Raw genomic sequence first — 21765 nt, forward strand, 5'->3', positions numbered from 1 at the left:
ATGTGGCAGAGACAGAGTGAAGTGTCATCTAGAAAACAAAAGATGACCCTTTGCTTTCTGAACATGTGAAGTTTCTGGCTGGATGCTGGAGGATGACAGTTTCTCAACCCCATTTTCATCTCTATGGCGCTAACCACACCCAGTTATAAACTCTGTGCTCAGAATAGGAGAAAGGACAGTAACTGGACCTGGTTCAATAGATCAGGAAACTGTATTAGCATTAGAATAACCAACATGAAGAAAACAGGATTTGAGAAAAGATGCTTCAAGTGAATGTAGAACAGCCAGCTAGAGTGGCGATCAGGTCAGCCAGCCTAGGAGCTGAAAGGGCAGTGTTGGGATTGTTGGAAAACTGAGGCTCTAGAGCTGATGCTGCCATTGACTGGACATGAAACCTTGGGCAAGACATCTTCCACCTCTGGGGCTTGGCTTCTTCATCCATAAAACAAGGTGTTGTTTTCAAGTTACCTAATATTTATGTAGAGCTCCCTATGTCCCAGGCACTGAGGGAAGTGTTTTTTAAGGCTCTTATTTGATTCTCCAAAAGTCTTGGGCCTTGGAAACTCTCCAAGAGCATAAAGAGAGACCGTAACTGAAGCAGCTCCTGCCTTGGCCATTGGCCTCCCCTTTCCCCACAGGATCCACACAGCAGCCCCCCATCACCCTTCTCCCTGCAGGTCAAGGGATTCCGGAAGGAAACCTCCACGCAGAGATGGAAACAGGCCTGGAGAAAAGACATTTGAGAACTGACTTGGCAATTTTCTTTCTTTAGCCTGGGAAGATCTATTTCTGGGGCTGGTGGGGACAGTGACCGTGAAATCCGAAAAGACTAAGGAAAGATCTGGCCTGGCCTGAAGGTAGAAGGAGTGGTACTAAAGGATGAACAGGGTGGAATGGCCCTGAGGTCTGGAGCCCAGCAGCAACTAGACACGGGCGTTGTGCTACCTCTTAACTTGGAGCTTCAAGGCAGGACTCACTTTTAAGGGCTCATCTGTCCAGAATGGTTTGGATCAAGTGCTCCAGGAGACATGGGAGCTCTTTAAATCAAGCTCTAAAAGCCCTTACCAGCCCAACCTATGGGTATCAAGGAGGATTTGTGTGTGTGTGTGTGTGACATGGAGAAGGAACAGTTTAGCATCACCTTCACGTAAAGAAAAAAGCTCTTGGTGGAAATCTGACTCTGGAAGGTATAAAATGTTAAAGCAATTGATCCTCTGTGGTTTATAAAACTCTGTCGCTGTATCTTTTAATCTGGTTTCTGCACTGGTAGCTGGGGCAAGGCCCTCACTGGTCTGGGAGTCAGGAAATCTGATTAATTCTGGCTCTACCTACCTAACTAACTGCAGCCTCTTCATTTAAAAAAAAATGCTGAGAACAATCTCTGTTCTGCCAGGCCCACAAGGCTGTTGTTGAATCAGATGAACTTGTGTCTATCAGAAGCTGGAAATGGTCCATAGCAATCAGATATAAGGTCTTGTACATTGGAAGTATAGTTCATCTGTCAAAATAATCTTTGAGTTAGAAACGACTGGTACTTTAGGTTCATAATTTTCAAATGTTCTTCCGTAATTATGGGCACAGATAGAAATACCAGAAGGAGGAGGGAGAATTGAATGGTTGCCTTAGTCATTTCTTTCTGAATCACCTTTCTTTTCTTGGAAAATGGAGAAAGAGATCAAAGTTGACAATATCAAGAAACAAAGGCATAGCAAAATTATCCTCAGATCACATGACCTGGACTTTCTGAGCAATGTTGAGTGAACTTACATCCAACTTGAGCCCAAGAAACTCGTGCAGAAATCAGAGAGCACAAGGAACTTGCTGATAGGTCAACCTCATTTCAGGATTTGGAAACAGCACAAAAACCAAAGGAAGAAGATGCCAATATAAGATCACCTGGGCTTTTTAGTCTGAGAATACAGTAACATGTAACTATTTAGGGATCCAAATCCACTTTAGGGAAATCGTAATTGGAACACAAATTACCTTATGTTTTTCCACCCGTGAAGTAGCTGAGAAATGAGAGTTATCTCATGGTGGGGACCTAGGCTTGGTAGGATGAATGATGTGGCCCCCCCCAAAGATGTCCACATCCTAATCCCTTAAACCTGTGACTATGTTACCTTACATGGCAAAGGGGACTTTGAAGATGTGATGAAGGACCTTGAGATGAAAGATTATCCTGTGTTACCAGGGTATAATCACAAGAGAAAGAGGGAGACAGGAGAATCAGGGCCAGCGAAGGAGATGGAAGCAGAGGTCAGAGACGGGGGTGAGGGGATTGGAAGACCTGCTGCTGCTGGTTTTGAAGATGGAAGAAGTGGCCCTGACCCAAGGCAGGCAAGCAGCCTCTAGAAACTGGAAAGGCAAGGAAATGGATTCTCTCCTACAATATCCAGAAGGAACGCAGCCCTGCCTGACCCACTGCAGATTTCTGACCTCCAGAACGGCAGAATAATGAATTCATGTTGTTTTAAGCCGTGAAGTTTGTAGTAATTTGTTCCAGCGGCAATAGGAAAGTAAAACATCAGAGGCTGCTAAATTTGATGCCTATAAATCGGGGAAGGGCATTAAATTAAAATGCTATAACATGACTGAAAGCAAGATGCTAAAGATGCTAAAGATAAATCATTCGTTTCCTTTAATTCCATGGCTAGTGGAGTGGTTGTGAATTGTATTCACTGGCTTCCAATCGGTACTTGCCTTTTGTTTCCTTGTTATGAACTCACACACACACACACACACACACACACACACACACACACACACCACTTAAAATAGAGAAAGAAAAGTTCTGTAGTAGATCTGAGTCCTTCCCCATCTCCTAGCTCCCCGGCCCTCAGAGGGCTTTTCAATCTCTGAGGCAATTGTTTCCTAGACTCTACGCTACCTTGAAGCAGATGTCGTGAAGGAACAATCTTAGGAATTACGCAGCAGGTGATGCTTACGAACACCTGTCAAGAACAGACTCTGGTTCCCTGCAGGTCACGTGTGGCAGGACAGTTTGGAACCAAGACCTTGCTCAAACAGCTGCTCTGTGGCTTTGAACTTGCGTGCTGCATTGCCCTGGCACATGCGAGAAAGATGGTGGCTTGGCAGGCTAAAGCTCTTTGGCTTCATTTATGTGCACAGGATGGGCCATCTTTCCAGTGCCTAAGTCGTAGTAGGAACGAGGGCATTAACTCTTTAAAGGCCACGGGAGGAATGTGAAGCACCATTCCCTGGAGCACCAAACTCTCAGCGTCCTGCCTGGACAGCAGCCTGGCAGTAGACAGGAGCCTGTGCTTGGCTGAGACAGATCCGGCCCCGAGATGAGATAGGACAGTCACTACACCATTTCTCTACAGTGATAAAACCTCTGGTTAAGTCAGCCGCAAAAGTGTCTCAAGGGGGCTTCCCTGGTGGCGCAGTGGTTGAAAGTCCGTCTGCCGATGCAGGGGGCGCCGGTTCGTGCCCCGGTCCGGGAAGATCCTACATGCCGCGGAGCGGCTGGGCCCGTGAGCCATGGCCGCTGAGCCTGAGCGTCCGGAGCCTGTGCTCCGCAACAGGAGAGGCCACAACAGTGAGAGGCCCGCGTACCGCAAAAAAAAAAAGTGTCTCAAGGAACCAGGAGGGTAGAATATCTGATCGGAACTTTATAACAGAAAGACTGTATCAACAGGATGCTTGGGAGTTCTGAGTTATATAGGCACGGCACTGATGATGCACTGAGCTCACGGTTACTCTACCCTCTCTCCTCCCATCCCCCAACACGTGACATTATTACAGAGAAGTAAGTAAAGGAATGAGGGGTAAAGGCATTCTGCTTTCTCTTTGAGCATTTTCTTGAATTTCAAAGACAAAGGAGCTCACCCCATTTTACCACCCAGCTGATCTCTCCCCTCATTCTCTCCCAAGAAGTATCTTCTGGAAAGAGAAACCATGGGGTAAAGTATTTCCAGATACCATCCCTTTAACCGGGGCTTTAAGGAATATAACCTTAAACTTGGAAAGAACGCTGACACCTACGTGCTCAGATGTGAAGGCAATGAGCCTGGGGACCGCAGCCATCCCTTTCTCCTTGACTTCAGGGAACATCTTAAAGCGCGCAATCAGCATAGCGTACATGTTGGATATAGCGCCACCTAAAGGGCAGAGCAACACCAGTTACCTCTTCTAGTCATGGTCAACATCATCATTTCACATGCAAGCAACGTTCCTTATTTCCATTGACCTAGAGTCCTCCTTGGACACAGGAGAATACCTTCTTACTGGCTGTCCTTTGAGTTGAATCCACAGACTCAAAGGCACTAGCTAAGAGGGTCCAGAGAAGGAGCATTTAGTCCAACTCTAGGATGGATGCCAGCCCTCCACACCCACCTCTGTCACTGGGGAACTGCAGTTGACTCTGCTCTTGCTAGGAGCCCTTTGAAGAGGCTTTTAAGAACTTAAAAAGTGTTGCCTTCCTTCTCGGCTTGACAGTGTGGTCATTCTGCACTAGGCCTGTGATAAACTTATATCCTCATGGAGAGGACATTTCTTTTCATTTCAGCTCATGCAATGCCTCGCACTTGGACTGAGAAAGATCAGTTGCTATTAATGAGGTGGACTGTTAACAGTCCTTATAGGATGAGGATAAACATCCAAGCCCCTCTCATCATATTCATCTGTTAATTCCCCCAACATGGTTCTTCCCTCTCAATGACAGCATTGAAATATAATTTTAATGCTTAAAATTTCATAATTATAGGAAAATACACAACAAAGGGAATTTTAAGTCCATACTGAATTACTATTCATGTGTCATCCTAAGGTTGTCAAGGATTTCATACCATAAGATCTGTATCTTATAGGTAGAGTCTCATTTGACAAGCAAAGAAAAGTGAGCTTCTCCCCAGGATTGTTGGAAAGTTTAGGATTTTTGCGAACCAGGCGAAAGACAGATTGTTGCGAATGCACCTGAATATGCTGGCGTGGGAGCCGTGAGACCACGAGGCAGAGTGAAGACACAGCGAGCACCCCCAGCCCACAGGGGGAGGCGCCCGGGCTCTACCATCCCGTGAGTTCTCTGAGTTCCTTTCCCTTCTGGTGGCTGTGGAGGAGGGTTCTCTGTACCAAGCTGGATGGCCAAGCAGGGCCATGACTCTGCCTTGTCTCTGCCCTGGGCTCTGATGCAAGCAAGCAACCTGGCAAAGAGCAGTAGTCACCCAGAGCCTGGCTTTGTCATCAGTCAGAATGAGGGCAATCCCTACCTCTTCTGGACCCCAGAGACATAGAACAAATAGAATCCAGGTCAAGCCTGCTCTGAGCAGGCACCTTGTCTAAAAGGCTGACTGTGCAGGATGCTGGTGGGCAAAGGACCAGCTTTTAAAGGAAGTTTCATTCTAGCTCATGGTTTCTCCATCCTGGCACTCAGGGGTATTTCAGGCTGGATAATTCCTTATGGTGGGGCTTCTCTGGGCATCCCTGGCCTCTACCCACCAGAGGCCAGTAGGACTACATGCCCCCCACCCCCAATGAGTTGTGACAATCAAAAATTTCTCCAGAGACACTGCCAAATATCCCCTGGGGACAAAATAGCTCCCAGTTGAGAACCGCTACCCTAGTTCTTTTTAGAGAGGCTGGGGAGAAAGGAGAGAGGAAGCCAAAGGGGAAGATGGACACGGAGAGAGTGCACTTCTCAGGACAACTGTCCAGGGAGTCCCACTCTGCATCTCACGGCTCAGTCATTCTCCATCTAAAGGTTCAGCCAGGGCTTCCCTGGTGGCGCAGTGGTTGAGAGTCCACCTGCCAATGCAGGGACCAGGGGTTTATGTCCCAGTCTGGGAAGATTCCACATGCCGCGGAGCGGCTGGACCCGTGAGCCATGGCCGCTGAGCCTGCGCGTCCGGAGCCTGTGCTCCGCAGTGGGAGAGGCCACAACAGTGAGAGGCCCGCGTACCGCAAAAAATAAATAAATAAATAAATAAAAATAAAGGTTCAGCCGTCCGGAGAGGGATGAAGAGGCTCCTGGGTCTCTGGACAGAGCAGACTGCGCTGTGTCACACAGGCAGGAGGACAGATGCATGAGCCCTACGTGCTCGTCTTTCCCAGGAATCTCCCAGAGAAAGGGTCCAAAAACAAGACCCAAAACATTCTGAAAATCCTGTTAGATACGAAAAGGTTTGTGAATAAGTCAAGATTTCCCTGAGCGGTGATGTTCTCCAGTTCCCTCTGGCTCCCGGCTGAGGGTCACATCCTGTAAACAGATTTCTTCTACAAGTCTCAAAGGACTTTCCATGAAGCATGTCGCCTCTGGCTGTTACCGATGGAGGTGTAAGGAAACTGGGCTGTGCTATAGATTCAAGCACAGACCTAACTCTTCATGTCTAGTCCCAGGCAATGGGACTCTCAGGTCTCAGGCACAGAGATGTGTGATTTCCCTTATGTGCACCCCTTAAATCATAAGACCCTTTCTCCAGGAATAAGGCTGGATGCTACCCAGAAAGGCATCCATTAACAAGTGAGGATGCTATGATCCATCTCTCCTCTGTAACTCCTTGTAGAAAGCAGGGCAGAAACAGGTTGCTAATGACCTTTTCTTTTGTCCCCTCCAATTTTGCAAGGTCTACATTACACTGTAGCCTGGCATCTATGGCTTCCATCTTGGGGTCAGAGCATGTGGGTCTTCAGGATCTAAGGAAGGAGCCTCAGGATCAAGTTCTAGTCTCTTCTACCTGATCATTCCCCACCACTGATGAGGGTGGCAGCCCTTAGTCCATACCTGGCTTAGCAGAACTGCCAAAGAGGAGTCTTTCTCTGGCTGTGTATTTTCTGGGGCAGGTGGGTCCCAAGACCAGCCAGGTAAGTTAGGTCTGGCCCAACCCCACTTAGTCACCTTTTCCGGGGCCGCAGGAGCAGCTGTTCTCTTCCCACTCTTGGGAACCATTAAAAGAGAGCCCAAGGTGCTCCTGGTTCCCTCAGGACAGCTCAATCACACAACCGATCTTACAAGAGAAGGAAGAATAAAGGTAGAAACAATGTTGATCTCTGTACCCTACCCAGTTCCTCATGAAAAAACACCTTAAGAGCATCAGTTCCAGTTAATGACAAACTTCCCTCAATTGGGGACGGTTTTCCAAAGGAACACTAAATACTCAGTTCCCTACAAAATAAAGCTAGCTTAAAATTCATCACGGCAGGTGTTCAATGACTTTAAATTAAAAAAGGCAAATTTTCCCTTTCATTTAACTAACACATTTTCCTTCAGCACCTGAAAACATATGCTCTAGCTTTAAAAACAGAAAATAAAATAGCCGATCTGAGCTTGTAGATAAAGCTGCTTAATTTAAGACTTGGCCCTGAGGCCACTGTTACTCATCATTTCTTCCTTCTGCCTTCTTTTCACTTTCTCTCTCCCTCATCATCCCCTTGTCTTTGTAGATTTGCTGAAGAGGGAGCATGACTTGGCCTTTGCTCTGCCTGACACAACGGCAGGTGTGGCTCTGGCCTCCCCAGCGGGGTCAGTCTCCGTGGACTGAGCCCTGGGGCAGTAACACCCATTCTGAAGACCCCTCTCTTGCCGCTGAAGAGGTGACAGTCTGCACGCCAGCTTTCCTTTCCACGGGTCAGTGACTCTCTCTCTTCCCACTGCCTTCCTAACTTTTATTTCATCTCAGCATCAAACCAAGGTCACGCACACAGACCCAGGAACCAAAAGCAGGACTTTTTGTTTCAGGTTGATTTTCTTGGCTGGAAGAGGTGTAAATAACGGAGCTTAGAATGCAATGGCTGGTGATAAAAGGCAGGATGGGAAAGACTGGAAAGATTGAATGACATCATAAAGAAGCAAAAGAATGAGAAACCTCTTGAAGAAGTCGTCACCCTCTCTTTTAGCTCTAAGAAACTCCTCCTTTCACTGATGCTTGGGAGAGTGAAATCCCCTTATTCTTTAATTCCCTTATTAGGAATCTTTCCTCCTCTGTTCCACACGATCCATACATCCTATGTGTAGGATCACAGTAGAAGTACTGGGTTAATATCATTGCTGATGATGCTCTTTTCAAACACAAATAATTAATATTCAAGCATGGTGTAGTTGGCTTGGAGGTGTGGTCAATGGTCACATGCACTTAATCACATTCATTCTTTTGATCAGTATATAGCCTATTTAACCTAATGCAGAAACACAGACTAGATATATAATCATTTCTAGGTTCATAATAAGGCATGACATATCAGAAGAAAAAACACAAAGAAAGGTTAAAATATCATATACCAGGAGAAAATATCCCATCGCCAGAGCCCCCAGGCCAGCCAATGATTTCTCTCATTTTCTTTAGCGTGACGTATTCCAAAAGCACAAATACTGGAGCAATTTCATAGGTGAACCTGAAACATAGTAATGGCCACATTTTATGTCTGTAACTCAAAGGAATAATTCATCATTACAATATCTACAGAACAATTTCAATCTACAGAACAATTTACCATTATAGCACTGAGCGGAGAGGAAAATGTTTTGCTCGGTTTTCTATATTCCTAAAGTCAAGAGCTTCAATCATTGGCTTAATGAGCAAGGGTCATTTATCACAGTGAATAAATATATTGCAGAGTAACATTGTAACACTATCTAAAAGAAAACATCTGGTCCCATTGCTCTCATATTATAAATAATTATAAATCCAACATGCCCCAAAATGTCCCTTTGGTGTTTAGAACATGGTGTATAACTTTGATTGCATGAAAGATATATCAGGACTATCTTTTAAGCTAAAGTAAACATCCATACTCCTCTGAAGTTCGTCTCACTATTTTAGGGGCTACTTAATAAGAAGAGATTTTTCACATGAGAGGTAGAATAAAGATTATGGAATCTCATTAATAATTATCCTGGATTACACAGAAACACATTTAGCTACTTACATGTTAGTGTTTGCTGTTGATGTCAGCCAGTCTGCTGCTAATCCAACCATATCCAGTCCTGTAGAAAGCTGATTGAAATATCTGGGATGCCCTGAATTAGACAGAACACCAGAATCAGGATGAATCCAATGAAAATAAATGCTTCCAAAACACATGATTTCTCTAGCTAAAGAACCTTGAAAGATCCTTCAGTAATAGGAAATCCATACTCAGAAACCCATCTCTCTCTCTCTCTCTCTCTCTCTCTCTCTCTCACACACACACACACACATCCCAAAGGAGCATTTCCTTTAACAAGAGAAACTGTTTTGGGTTTTGATATTTCTTAAAACACACTCTAAAAATCTTCCTTTAAACATACCCTATAAAAATATAATAATCGTGATTTGCAATGTGGACACTAGTTTATTTTCTAGCATTCTTTCAATATATTTGCAAACTCAAATGCCGGTGCAATCCAAAGCTATTCAAAGACAGGCGACTTCTTGTTTACACTTGTGCTGTTAAAAAAAAAATCCTTTTCCCTTGAAGTTGTCCTGGGAATCAGTCATGTACCATGACATCCGCCAGGCATGCTAACATCCATGGTAATATCAGTGACGAATGGCTGATGATCAGAAAAGACAAGGCAAAAATGAGAAAATAGGACACTCTACTGAGTGCTTTGCCCTGGACTCAAAAGGTGATGACTGTCTAAAGATGGTATGAACAGACCTAATTGTCAATTCTTTTCTGTCTGAATATTCGATCATAAACAACAGAGCTCCTTTGTAGTTGCAATTCAAAATAAAGCTAAGTAAGTCAACATCACTGTCTTGTCAACAAGATACATGAAGGTATAGTCAATAGACTGATCAGTCTATTAGCCAGGCTTATCTAATTAACTTCTGGATTCCTCTAAAACTCTCTAAAGGGGTTGACACACAAACACTCCTGAGGCTGTTATTTAAAATGTGATTGTAAAGATCTCATTAGAATTCCATTTCCTTGTCTTGCTCCACACAAGCCTATCTATAAATCTGTGATTTGTTTAGCAGCAAACATTTTGGAAGATTAACAATTATGGAAATAGCCTCTGATGAAAAGGCATCTGCCACTTACTGGACACCTGTCTGAAGCCTGGGGATGTGAGAGTCTCTCATGCCACCATGGACAAAACAAGATAAAGGAAGGCAATGGGGAAAGCAGAGACAAAAGTCAGCACAAAGCTTATCTCGGGACCAGGACCAGAGTGTTCTCTTATCAGCCGCGGGCATGTGGCCAGACAATGAGACCCCCGAGAAAAGACAGGAGCTGGGAAAGAGCCCATGTTAAAGAGATTGGGGTTTGGGCAGCTCTCGTTCATTCTCCGGCATTGTTTTACCTCCCTTTGGCCCTGCACGGTGCCCTTCAAGCTTTTTGCTCTGATGCTGACCCCGTCCGTCTGCGCATCCACAGAAAGGGAAAGAGGCTTCCCGCGTACTCCTCTCTGCCTCATTGCTCCCCATTTCATTAGCGCTCACAGCTGAAATCATAGCCCTCTTCTCCCTCCTGAGGCCCCTTCATTTCTCTTTCCCTAAGCCATTTCTTTGAAGCGAGGAAATTCATAAGGATTGGCAAATCTATCCATTAATCAACTCTCCCAACTCACATGCATTTTCTGGACAAATCTGGTATCTATGATCACACACTAACTCTATGAAAACGTTGGCATGAAAACCTCTGCATAAAATTGAGAGGGATCCTAAGATATGTGTTGTGCCCCAGGTAATCAGAAGGTCAATTCACCCTGATGACTTCGGGAAACTGTGGAAAGAGCTTTGATGCTTCATTTGCTTGGCTTCTTTCTTCCATAAATTTTTGACCTTGGTCTATTTCACCTAAATCTCTCCTGCCTCAAAATCTGCATTCACTGATAACGATGTGGAAACATGCAGGGAGATGCTTTGACAAATCACAACAACGTGTCCTCTTGATTTCTGCAGAAATGTTATATTTGCTCGCTTCCCATGAACCTATAGGCTGCCGCCGAATCCAGGTAGGGTTCCCTGAGACCTGCCTGCCTGCTGTCCTAGCCGCTACTTCTGCTGCCCCCCAACCCCGTGTTGTGAGCCAGCGTCCGGCCAAGGATCGGGTGGCCACGCACCGCCGCGGAGACAGCGAGTTTGAAACCAGAGATTAGAGCTGCTCCCGCCTCTGGACCGCTCCCCACAGATCAGCAAATGAGCCAGGAAGGATGTGCAGACTCTGTGCACAGCCAGCTGCAGGCAGCTCTGACCCTGGTGTCCGTTGGGAAGGGGTCCCAAGTCGGTCCAGGCTGCTCTCTCTGGACCTGCGACACACACCCAAGGATGGTCTGGTTTACTGATGCTACAATGCCTTTGTCTCATGGCTGAGTTCAGAGATTCAAGGCAAGATTAAGCCCTCCACCCCCCCACCCCACCACTAGCAAACCCAATGACCCTAGCAAACGTTAATTATTCCAGAATTTTATCATTCTCTGCACTTCTCAGTTTTCTTTTGCAACATTCCTTACAGAGGTAATTTTAACAATGCATGAAGACATCCCCCCGCCCCTCACTTCTCTCTAAGCCTGGAGTCCAAGTGGAAATTAGGTTAAGGACTCTCAGTAGAAAGCAGATGATAACATGCATTTGATAAAAGAATCTTCTGAGCATTAGCACGCCTAATGGTAGCAGTGATGGTAACTGCTTCACAGACCCTAAATAGTACTAGTTGTCAAATACAAGTTACAGCATGAAACCTATAAACATGCCAGTCAGAAAGGAAGGTGACAGCTGTTAATTACTTGAAATGCTATTGGGGGTGGGGGGAAGGACCAGAAGACTACATATGTTATGAATAACACTGATAGTGAGTTAATATTGATATGCCTTGGTCAGAAATCCAGCTCAATCATACTTTTTCTGACCTTTAAATAAAATGCATTAGAGCTACACTGACCAACAGTTTCACAAGCATTATGGCAAAATCTAAGTGTTGAGTTGGCCCATCTTCTCCCGACACTAAATGGAACATTGACAGACAGAACTATTACTATCATTGACCTGCAATTTCCATTATCTTAACTCTTTAAATTGCATTTCAAACACCACCAGCTTTTAAGGATGAAGATGTGAAACATTTTTATAGATTCTTTTTGGTTTGGTAACAATCAAAATAATAGGTAGCAATTTACTGTTAGTGTATTTAAATATCAGGTTGGGGAATAGGTCAAATAAAAATGAATTAAAAGCATTGCTCAGGTTTGCACCTACAGATACATGAAAATCAGGAAGAAAAACCATCTTTAGTACCTAGTACATACATCATGTGGACTCTCTGTGAATATAATTGAGAATGAAATCTAAGAAGTCTAAAAACTCATACTCCATAGATTGAGTCTGATAGAAATCTCCGAGTTAAATTCTTTTCCCCATGTATCTAATTCTAAGTCTATACTTTCACAAAAGTGGATAATAATAGTATGGGAAATCAATTTCCTAAGGCTTCTATGTATATCATTCCTCTCTGTTGCTAAAAAGAACGTGCAAAAACAAAAATAAAACCAAACAAAACAAAGGGCTAAAAGTCACATGGCAAACATTCTTAAAATCTGTTGTTGATTAGAATGATACTGATAATTCATGAAATTCAAAACTTGCAAAGAAAAAGATTGTTTCTAGGGCAATTAATATTTTGTGATATTTTACGTATTTATTTGTTAGCAAATCTTTTTTAAGGCTAAAAATCAATTTAGATCCACAAGGTCTCCCCTCCCCCCAACTTCATTCACGTTTATTTTTATTGCTTTAATGAAGTGTAGTGCCACCATATATCAGGATGATTAGAGGCAAAGTAGAAAATGAAGGGGTAATCATAACCTGGGGAGATGAATAGCTGACTTTGTGTAGATAAAATAAAAGCTTAGAGTGCACCCACATAAATGTTACACCTGGGGCTATAAAATCGATAGAGTATGAAGAATACTATAAAAAAGCAATAAATACAAAATAGACGAAAAATGTTTGCCGTTATAGATATCTGATTCCCCTCTATCTCTTTTTTCTTTGTCTTATATACAGAATGGTTAGGAAGCATGAACATCCTTGTATAACATGGCTGAATTGTTAAGCTAGTTTGATTGTGTTTTCTTTTGTGTACATTTACTTAAAAATAGAGGGAACCTGGAGTTCAAATCTGAAGTCTTGGTCATTTGAGACAATGCCAAACTGTTATCCTGCTGCTTCAACCATTACATGGATGGTTTGTCCAATTTCTGATGCTTTCTATGCCAAGGAAATACCAGTACTGCACTGGTATTTGGGCTTTTGTTTGGATCGTGCCTTTTGCGCTTTCATTTCTAGATTCCCTTTCTTTCTCTATTTTTGGTCACTTCTACAGGCCTCTGCTGACAAATGGTTGCTCCTACATCAGTGGTTAATTTCCATGGTCAAATAGTGCAGTGTAAAATCTGATGACTTATACTTAGATGACGTTTCTGACATTATCAACTTCACAAGCATGAACAGTAACGGCAAAGGGTGCTATTGATGTTAATCATTCTCATCATGACTATTTTCTTAAATGACGAAAATAACTTTGTAAATCTGAAATTATCACTAACTCCATAAAATAAAACATTTTTATAGAAAAAATTAAAGCTTTAAAAGAAAAAAGAGCTTTATTAGTTCTGATTGGACAATACCTGTTTTAATTGCATATTTTAGAGTTGTTTGGCAATGCATCAAAATTTCCTCCAAATTTTGTGGTTGGTCTGCCAATCCCCAGTTATATTCTTGAAGAAGCTCATTGGGGTAATGGAAGTCAATCACTTTGGTCGATCTATCGAAACTTTTCACCACATACTGAAGCAAAATGTCCATAACATCTTGCAGAAATGCCAAAGTGGCTCTTTCGCCATCACACGCTGGTAGCAGGTCTAAAGAATGGAATCAAAATGCCACATTTTAATTTTACAATGAAACTATCCAGGGAAAGTTTGTCAGCTGACAATTTCTCTTTGAACCGAGACATTTTACATTAAAAAAAAATCTTCTGGAAACGAGAGCATTTTCTTTAAAGAGGAGGGATTCTTCAAAGATGAAGGAATGAAAAAAATTACCATTTCTCTCCCAACCCCAAATTATTTCTTGCATTTCAGTTCATAACTTGGTTGCTTTCTTCCTTTCTTATTTCCTTTCTTTTTCTTTCTTTCTTTTTTTTTTTTTTTAAGAGACTATGCCTCCATTCATTTGTTTTACCGGCGTTCCCGCTAAATGTTATTTCTCAGTAAACCATCTTAAATGATCACGGAAACACTTCAAGTCAGGAATGTTTGAGGAATGCCTTTGGGCAAATCAGGCAAAATGGATCATGCTATGTTAGGATCTCTGGCCTATTACGAAAGCCCACTGTTTTCAAAGACAGCGTGTGTGTGTGTGTGTGTGGTGTGTGTGTGTGTGTGTGTGCGCGCGCGCGCGCGCGTACGTTTGGGTGACCGCGTGTGTAAGCGCAAGGGAGTAAAACCGCGCGCAGGTCTCACGTGAATCGTTCTTCTGTGAAAGCACAGCTACAAATTACTGTTGCGATCTAAAGACCTAGAAAGTCTCAGCAATTTTGAACTGGAAACCGCGTCCCACCCGAGGCCTCAGCGGCACCAAGGAGCGGACCTGGAGCCAGGGCGCGCGCGGGCGCCTCGGCCACCGCAGACCCGAGGGCGGCGCCCGGCCGAGAGCTCCGCGGCCCCGGAGCTCCCTTGGAACGCGGGCGCCCAGCAGGGGCCGGGGTCGGGGTCGGACCGAGGGGGCAGGCCCAGCCTTTCTCGCTGTCGGCTGAAGGTTCTCCTAAGGTCCGCTTCCGCCCTCCACCTCGACGCCCCGGCTCAGGATCCCGGCGCGGGGTCCCTCCTGGCCGCGGTGGGCGGGGCAGGGCGAGGGGCAGTGTCTCCCCGTGGCCCCGCGAGGCGCCTTTACCTGTTGCGTGTAGAAACGCGTAGTTGACCCCCGCTTTGGGGCAGCTGCAGGGCTTCTGGTTGCAGGCGCAGGCGGCCTTGCGGGAGGCGGCCCTCGGGGGCTGGATCCCGCCGCTCTCCGCCGGCTTCTCGGCGTCCCCGTAGAGCAGGGCTGGGCAAGGACACGGAGCGCGGACCTCGGTCAGCCGCCCGCCGGCCCGGCTCCCAGCACCCCGCCCGTCCCCGGCCAAAAATCAAGAATCTCCGACCCTCGATGGGATGCGGAGGTGAGAAGGCGCCTTTGCCCCCCGCGGGCTCCGAGGCGCCCGGCCACGTCCGCCTCCCGCCCCCGGGCACCGGCACTCACCGCACAGCTTGTTTCCGATGCCGCCCGTGAACCTCTGAGCCACCTGACACCAGGCCCTCGCTGCAAGTACAGACAGGCAGGAGGAGGGCGAGGCCGTAAGAAAAGAGCAGAAAGACGTGTGAAATTTCCTTCTTTGTGAACGACGTCAACGTCAACGGGGTCCGGGAAAGGCTGCCTGCGGCCCCGCACAGCGGGCAGGTGCGGGAGGCGCGCGGGAGCCTGGCGGCCCGGCCCGACCCTCGGTTCGCTGATTTGTTCCCCAAGGAGCGGCCCACACTGTGGCCCTTTGCACTGCCTTCCAGGTGCCACTCGGTTAAGGCAAAGTCCCCTTCCCGCCTCTCTTGGGCGACTTCTCCTAGACACCGAGGCTGTCCATTTCCTCCCAGGCTCTCCTAACAGGCAGAGAATTCTCCCCCCTTTCCAGTTTTTCTTTTCCCCACCGCCACTCCGTCCCTCTCCAGGGTCCAGACACGACGATGGCGGCAGTGCCCCAGGCCCGCGAGTTCGGTGTCCAGGAGACGCCGCCGTGTTTTGGGGGCTCTCCCAGATTTCAGCGGAAAGGCCCAGAGATTCTCTGGGAATCTTCGCAGGGGATAAGAGCCTGTGGGGGCTTTGGTCTCTTGGGTCATCAGGGACACACCCCGAGGGCAGGGCTAAGCGTCCGAAGTTTCCCACCGCAAGTGGAAAAACCTCTTTCAATCTTCCCCAGCCCCGCAAACCCCAGTCCACCCGCAAAGCTCGCCTCCTGCAGGTCCCGGTTCTCCTACCTGTGCCAGGGTGCTCGGGATCCCCGGAACCATCTTCAGATGCGAAGGACCAAAAGCCGGAGCCGGGAGATGCCATCGGCTCTGCGAGGCTGGAGCAGGACGCCTCCGAATGCGAACTGTCGGCGAGCTGCCCTCCGATCCGCCCTGCACGCGCGCGTGCGTGTGTGTGTGAGTGTGCGTGTGTGTGTGGCGGGATGAGGACACCGCGCGGGAACCGGCGCGGCCGCCCCGCAGAGGGTGGGTGTCACACAGGGACAGGAAACGTGCGTGTCTGCGGGTGCGTGCGCGCGTGTGTGTGTGCTGGGATTAGAGCTTAGAGACGTGGCAACGCTCTGAAAGCTTTGGGGGTTGAACAGAGAAGGCAGTTGCGGGGTCCTCACAGCCAGGAGATGCGAAAGCGCGGAGCGCCGGAGCGATTTTGAAGAAGGAGCCCAATAGGGAAGGATGAGGGGACGGCGGAAAAAAAAAAAGCGGCAGAGGGAGGGAGCTGAACCGTGAGAGTGCGAGGCAGACAGTGCGCCAGACCTGGAGTCAGCGTGAGTGGGTGGCAGGCGTGCGTGAGGCGTGATGGCGCCGGCTGCCCCCGCGGGCCCGGGTGCGCTGTCCGGAGTGCTCACGCGGCTGAGCGCGCGTGCCTCAGCAGGGGTAGACCAGAGACCTTGGCGAGGCGGGAAGGGTGGTCGAGACAGTCTATTTGCCTCGATTGGTGTATTGTTTGAGGTCTGGCTCCCGCTGCGGGGAAAGAGGCGCGATTCCCGCGCCGCCTTCCTCCAAGAGGGTGCTGAGGTCGCTGTGACCCCGGGACCCCTGGCGACTGGGCCAGAATCGGCATCGGGAGTGGTTCGCGAGCCTGGGGAGGGGACGGTGGGGGAAGGGCATCTATGCACTGATGGGCTCAATTCAGCTCCTTAGTGGAGCCAAATGCCTGCCTACTGAGCCGCGCAGTCCCCGGGGGCGCACCATTCCTGCGCTTCGGAGCGCGTGGTCGCAGAACCCACCGTCCAGGTTCTGACTGACGGCCGGGGAGAAAAACTGCTGATTGAGGCAATTAAAATCCATGCTGGAATCTATCACCAAGGACCTCAGCCTGGGCAGAGAAATGAACGGACACTTCTTGTAAGGGGACTGGGAAGAGAGCTAGAGCTGGCAGGGTTGACGGCTGATGGGGGATGGGATCAGGTCATTTGGTGACCTTGGCCTGCGGAGGCGCGCAAGGGCCCACTGCTTACGTGTCACCGGAATCGGTGTGTGCGTGGGAAGCGTGCACCGAGTTTCCAGTAAGCAATCTGAGCTGTCCAAAGGCGGAAAGAAGGCATGGCCTGCTGGGCCCTCGTTTTAGAGGGCCTCAAATCAATGACCACCTGATCCCCCAAGGGAATCTTCACGATCGGGTGGGGTGGGGGGAAACGGCAGTTTCGCTATTTCTGAGGCTTGGTGGCAAGGGGGTTCTCCTTTTCTGAGAAAGTCATAATCTCTCCTCTCTTACATTTTCCTTTCTCTACAAGCTGTTAAACAAAGGGAGGGCGCCTTGAGAATTTGGGGCCCGTTGAGTTCGTGTTGCTTTCCCTTGGCAGTTAAGATCAGTGTCAAGTTTGCCTTGCAGCTCCTGGGTGCGCAGAGAGAGGGTGAGGATGACAATGGCTGGGAAAGTTCTGCGTCCGGCCTCCCGCGGCGCATTCCTCGGCGTGCTGCTCCCCCTGGGCGAGCGCTTCTCATTTCCACTGTGTTCACAGGACCTTCTTTCTCTGCTCTCAGAACCAGTTACCAAAGCTGCTGCTAAAGCAGAGACCCACGGATCCTCAGTCTTGGCTACCACCCCTCGACCCTCGCTTAGGAAGGACGTCATGGGTCCCGGGGACCATGGGCCATGGGGCACATGCCCGAGCCTGGAGGATCCGTAGGATCTGCACCGTGGCCTCCGGACCTGAGCCCAAGAGTGGGAACGAGGAAGGGCGCTGGACGGGTCCGGCCTCAGGCCTGGCGCAGAGCCTGCCGTGCTGAGAAGCCTGTGTCAAGCTGTAGCCGCGCGGTTGGCACGAACCCTGGCCTGCGTCCCACCCCTCTTTCCAGCGATCCCGGCTCCAGCGCTCCAGTGGATCCAGGCGACAACTCCAGGGGGGTAAGGGCTTCGTGGGCTGGCCGTCCGCGCCGCTGGCAGAACAGCTCCACGGCTGCTGCTCCAGCGGCGCTGATGCGAGCCGGAGAGACCCGTCCTTTGTTTAAACACACACTAAATCCTGCACACGTTTCGCTTCAAGACAGCAAGGCTGGAGTTGGTGAACTTTTCTGCTATGAATGAGCGGTCAAAAACCAAAAGGTTCTTTAAAACAAGCATTTAAAACACACACAAAGCCGCAAAGAAAGAAACAGATTAAAATACGAGAAAGGTAGAAATCACAAAGCCCGAATTTAATACATCTCTTTAAACGCGATGACTTTAAATCCTACTGTTTAAACCGCATTAAATCCCGCACCTCCAGGGTATTTTGAATCTAATGGTAGTATTTACGTTTCTTATTTAACACACCCTCTTCAGATGCGGTATCTGATTTGTCTTTCCTCAACGCTGGCCCTGCCTAGACGAAAATTTGCTTTATAAAGACTGTCATTTCGAAAAAGAGCCCACTCCCCCCTCCCTCGGGCCTGGGCTTGGAGATAACAAAAGAGCTCTGGGAGGTAATAATTACCGTCATTAGTTCTCAAAGGAGGCAGCCACTGAATGGGGAGGGGAGGCGGGCCAGCGCTGGCGGAGAGCTTTCGGAGGCCCTTCCTCGAGCAAGGGAAGAGAAAGCCACGCGCCAGGGGCCGCCGGAGGGGGCCGGTTTCCTTGGTTGACCTATTTTTTGTCCGTAGTTTACCCAGAAATTGCGTTGCAGGTCTGCCGAAGAATAGTGCGCGCTACAAGTTTTCCCTGGTGTCCTCCCAGAGCTTAAGTGTCAAAGGACAAAGAAGGAGAGATGGAAAGAGAGAAGGAAAAAGGAGAGAAAACAAAGAAATTTTTTTAAAAAGGAGAACAAAAACATTGCAACCGTTCACCGCACGTGTTTGCTATTCTCTTTTCTAGTCCCACTTAAAAAGGGGGGGTGGTGGATTTTAGGGAGGGGCCCAGTTGCCTCTCTATCCAGCGTCCGACTGGGCTGCCAAGGCTCCGCTCTGCAGGAGCCCCTCTGGAAGCTTGGACTGAGTGGGCCCGGCCACGAAGCAGAGCTTATTTTCCTCCTAAGGCCTCCTGGTGGTGGGTGGACGGGTGAGAAGCGGCGGAGGGGGCCGGGCCAGCTCGGGTTACAGGTCCCCCTCCATCGCCCACCCCAGGGTATGGTGCTCGGCAGCGCTGCTTTCGTGGGTGCCTAGGCCATGCGCAACCACAGCCGTGCCGACGGTCCACACCGCGGAGGTGGCTCCTCGCTCCGGGTGGAGGCCGCGGCGTGAACCCAGGTTAGGGAGCGGGGCCTGAGCGCACTTGGCCTCGGAGCTCAGCCCTGCCGCCGTGGGAGGTTTCCCCTTGCGCGGGTCCTCTTGCTAAAAGGGAGAGGTCGTCCACGTCACCGCTGGGGACCTTTCGGTGCCAACTGTTTGGGATGCAGACAACCGTACCACCCACCGGGCGAGTGGCGCAACTAACGCCCTCAGCCAGCTGCACGCGCCCTCACTCTCTCCTCGAATATTTTTCCCAAGTTCCCTGGCTCGGGGCCGCGGGCGCACGAGCCGGGGACGCCGGCAGAAGAGACAAGCCCCCTTCCAGCTAAAACGCTGCTCCCAGCTCCGCCGTCCAAGATACCACCGCACCCCTTTCCATCACCCTCTCCGGGCTCTGTAGACGCGGAGGGCGTCACTTCCATGGACGAGCTTAACCTGGGTTTTTAAATAAGATGCAGCCGACTGAAGAAGGCAAAAGGGTGCCCGCCCACCGCCCTGCTCTCCATCTTAAATACACTAAAATCCAGAGCAGTGGAGACGGCCCCAAATCTGCAGACTAGGAGAACCTTAAAAATATGACCGTTCAGCTCGGTGGCGGGACTAGAATTTTTATAGGCGGGGCCAGAGGAGGACACCTCTGTTGGGAAGGCTGTGTGGGGTGAGAGAGAGAGAGAGAGAGAGAGAGAGAGAGAGAGAGAGAGAGAGAGAGCGAGCGGGAGAGAGTCTGTGTGCGCGAGCGCGCTGTGTTGCAGGATTTGGAGATTTGTCTAGAGGACACGTTTGTGTCTCAGTTACGGGGTTCTACGTTAGATGGTAAGTTTGGGATGGCTGGGGGGAGGGGTGTTGTTCCCCTGGAGACCGAAGACACCGCACCCTCCCTCCCTGGGCGCTGCCACCTGCCACCTGCACAGCCGGACAGCAGGAGCCTGGGCCCAAGGGGGAATCCGGCGGACCAGCCCCGAAAGCCGCGAACTTTCCAAGGCACTTCCTTTATTTAATAACCTTAATGCCCAAGGGAAGGGATGAAGTTCATCTTCAAAGCCACCCCCCGCCCCCCGCCCCGGCTTTGTTCTGTCCTCACAGACTCAACCCGTCAGCGAGGACGCCGCGGGCCTGGCAGAGCCGTTTTCGAGAAAGACGAAATCTGTGAAGTTACCCAGAAGGAGAGAGGAGGGGTCGGCGAGAGCTCAGGCGCAGTCGGGTCCACAGAAGGAGTCGCAAACAAGTGAACAAAGAGACCCATTGGGGGCCAGGGCCAGGGATGCCCAAACCGGCGGCTGGTGGGGGTGGAGGAGGCGGGAGCGCGGAGACGCGGCGTCCGAAGGGCTCTCCGCCCTCCGAGCACCAGAGGCTGGCCTGGGCACTCGAGGGGCGAGCACAGCGGGCAGCCGCTGCCAAGGCCAGGGCCGCGGCCCCAGCGCCCGATGGCGCAGCGCCCGAGGATCCCCCGCCTTGGCCCCGGCAAGCTCCGCAGTCTCGGGCACATGCCGACGGCGCTGGCCGCCGAGCAGCGGGGCTACACATGCTGAACGAGGCGCCGGCGCTGGGAGGTTTTGCGCAGGAGCCGCCTGTAGTCGTAGGGGCTGGCGGTGGGCCCGTTCTCCTCCTCCTCGCGGTCCCCCGCCGCCCAGCACCTGCGAGCGAGACCCGGGGCCGAGCGTCAGCGGCGCCACCGCGCGCCGCGCATCCCCGCCCAGCCCGAGTCAGGCGGGTCCTCCTCCCACACCTCCCACCAAACTGCGGGCGTTTAATAACCGCACGTTCAAAACAGCAGGGCAGTGACCAAACGGATCTGCGACATCGCCTCAGCAGGTTTTCAAAACTCCTGAGCAAGGCGCAGAAGGGTTGGTGGAACCTGGCTGTTTGAACGACAGCTAAGTAAAGCATCAGAAGGTGTAGTTCAGAAAGGCGAGTTTGGTTTGGCTTGAAATAAATTCACAACCAATAAACAAACACTTTAGCACGTTCTGGTCAAACAGGAAACTCAAGGTGCTTATACAGACAACCATCATTTTGCAACTGCTCAGTTGTTTCCTTAAAACGTTGCCCCCAAATCTGACCCACCCCTCTGTTCGCCGCAAGGAGTGGGCCCTGTCAGCTTTTTTAACGTTTCCACGTTTTCAGGGAGGCTGCTGGGTCACCTTCCTGAACCCACTGCGGGGAAGCCCTGCCAACGTTTACCTTTAGGGTCTGCAGCTTGCCTGGGGAAGTGGGGAGCTCCCTAAAATGCAGCTAGAGTCATTCTTTCATTTATTCATGGAGCACCTACTAAGCATCAGCCACCAGGGTAGGTGATGGGTGAACACAAGTCCCTGCTTTCCCAGCGTTTATAGTCTAGTGGGGGAGAGGACCATGGACAGCTCCAGTACACCAGGGGGCGGGAGGTCTACAGAGTCTAC

The 21765-nt window shown here is 49.4% G+C and overlaps 1 protein-coding gene across 1 annotated transcript in view; it reads right to left on the minus strand.

The window, feature by feature from the left end:
- GAD2 (glutamate decarboxylase 2) overlaps positions 1 to 16025 on the minus strand; it is a gene marked incomplete at both ends in the record, with an annotated part of 65792 nt that extends 49767 nt beyond the window's left edge. Inside the window, 7 exons of the mRNA XM_082619041.1 lie at positions 4009 to 4124; positions 8237 to 8349; positions 8884 to 8974; positions 13571 to 13804; positions 14838 to 14987; positions 15183 to 15242; positions 15950 to 16025. Coding sequence (XP_082475167.1) covers positions 4009 to 4124; positions 8237 to 8349; positions 8884 to 8974; positions 13571 to 13804; positions 14838 to 14987; positions 15183 to 15242; positions 15950 to 16025 — 840 coding nt within the window. The remainder of the gene's footprint in view (positions 1 to 4008; positions 4125 to 8236; positions 8350 to 8883; positions 8975 to 13570; positions 13805 to 14837; positions 14988 to 15182; positions 15243 to 15949) is intronic.
- Positions 16026 to 21765: the final 5740 nt, after the last annotated feature.

Source organism: Mesoplodon mirus, assembly GCF_964341445.2.
Source record: "Mesoplodon mirus genome assembly, chromosome: 4".
Lineage (NCBI taxonomy): Eukaryota > Metazoa > Chordata > Mammalia > Artiodactyla > Ziphiidae > Mesoplodon > Mesoplodon mirus.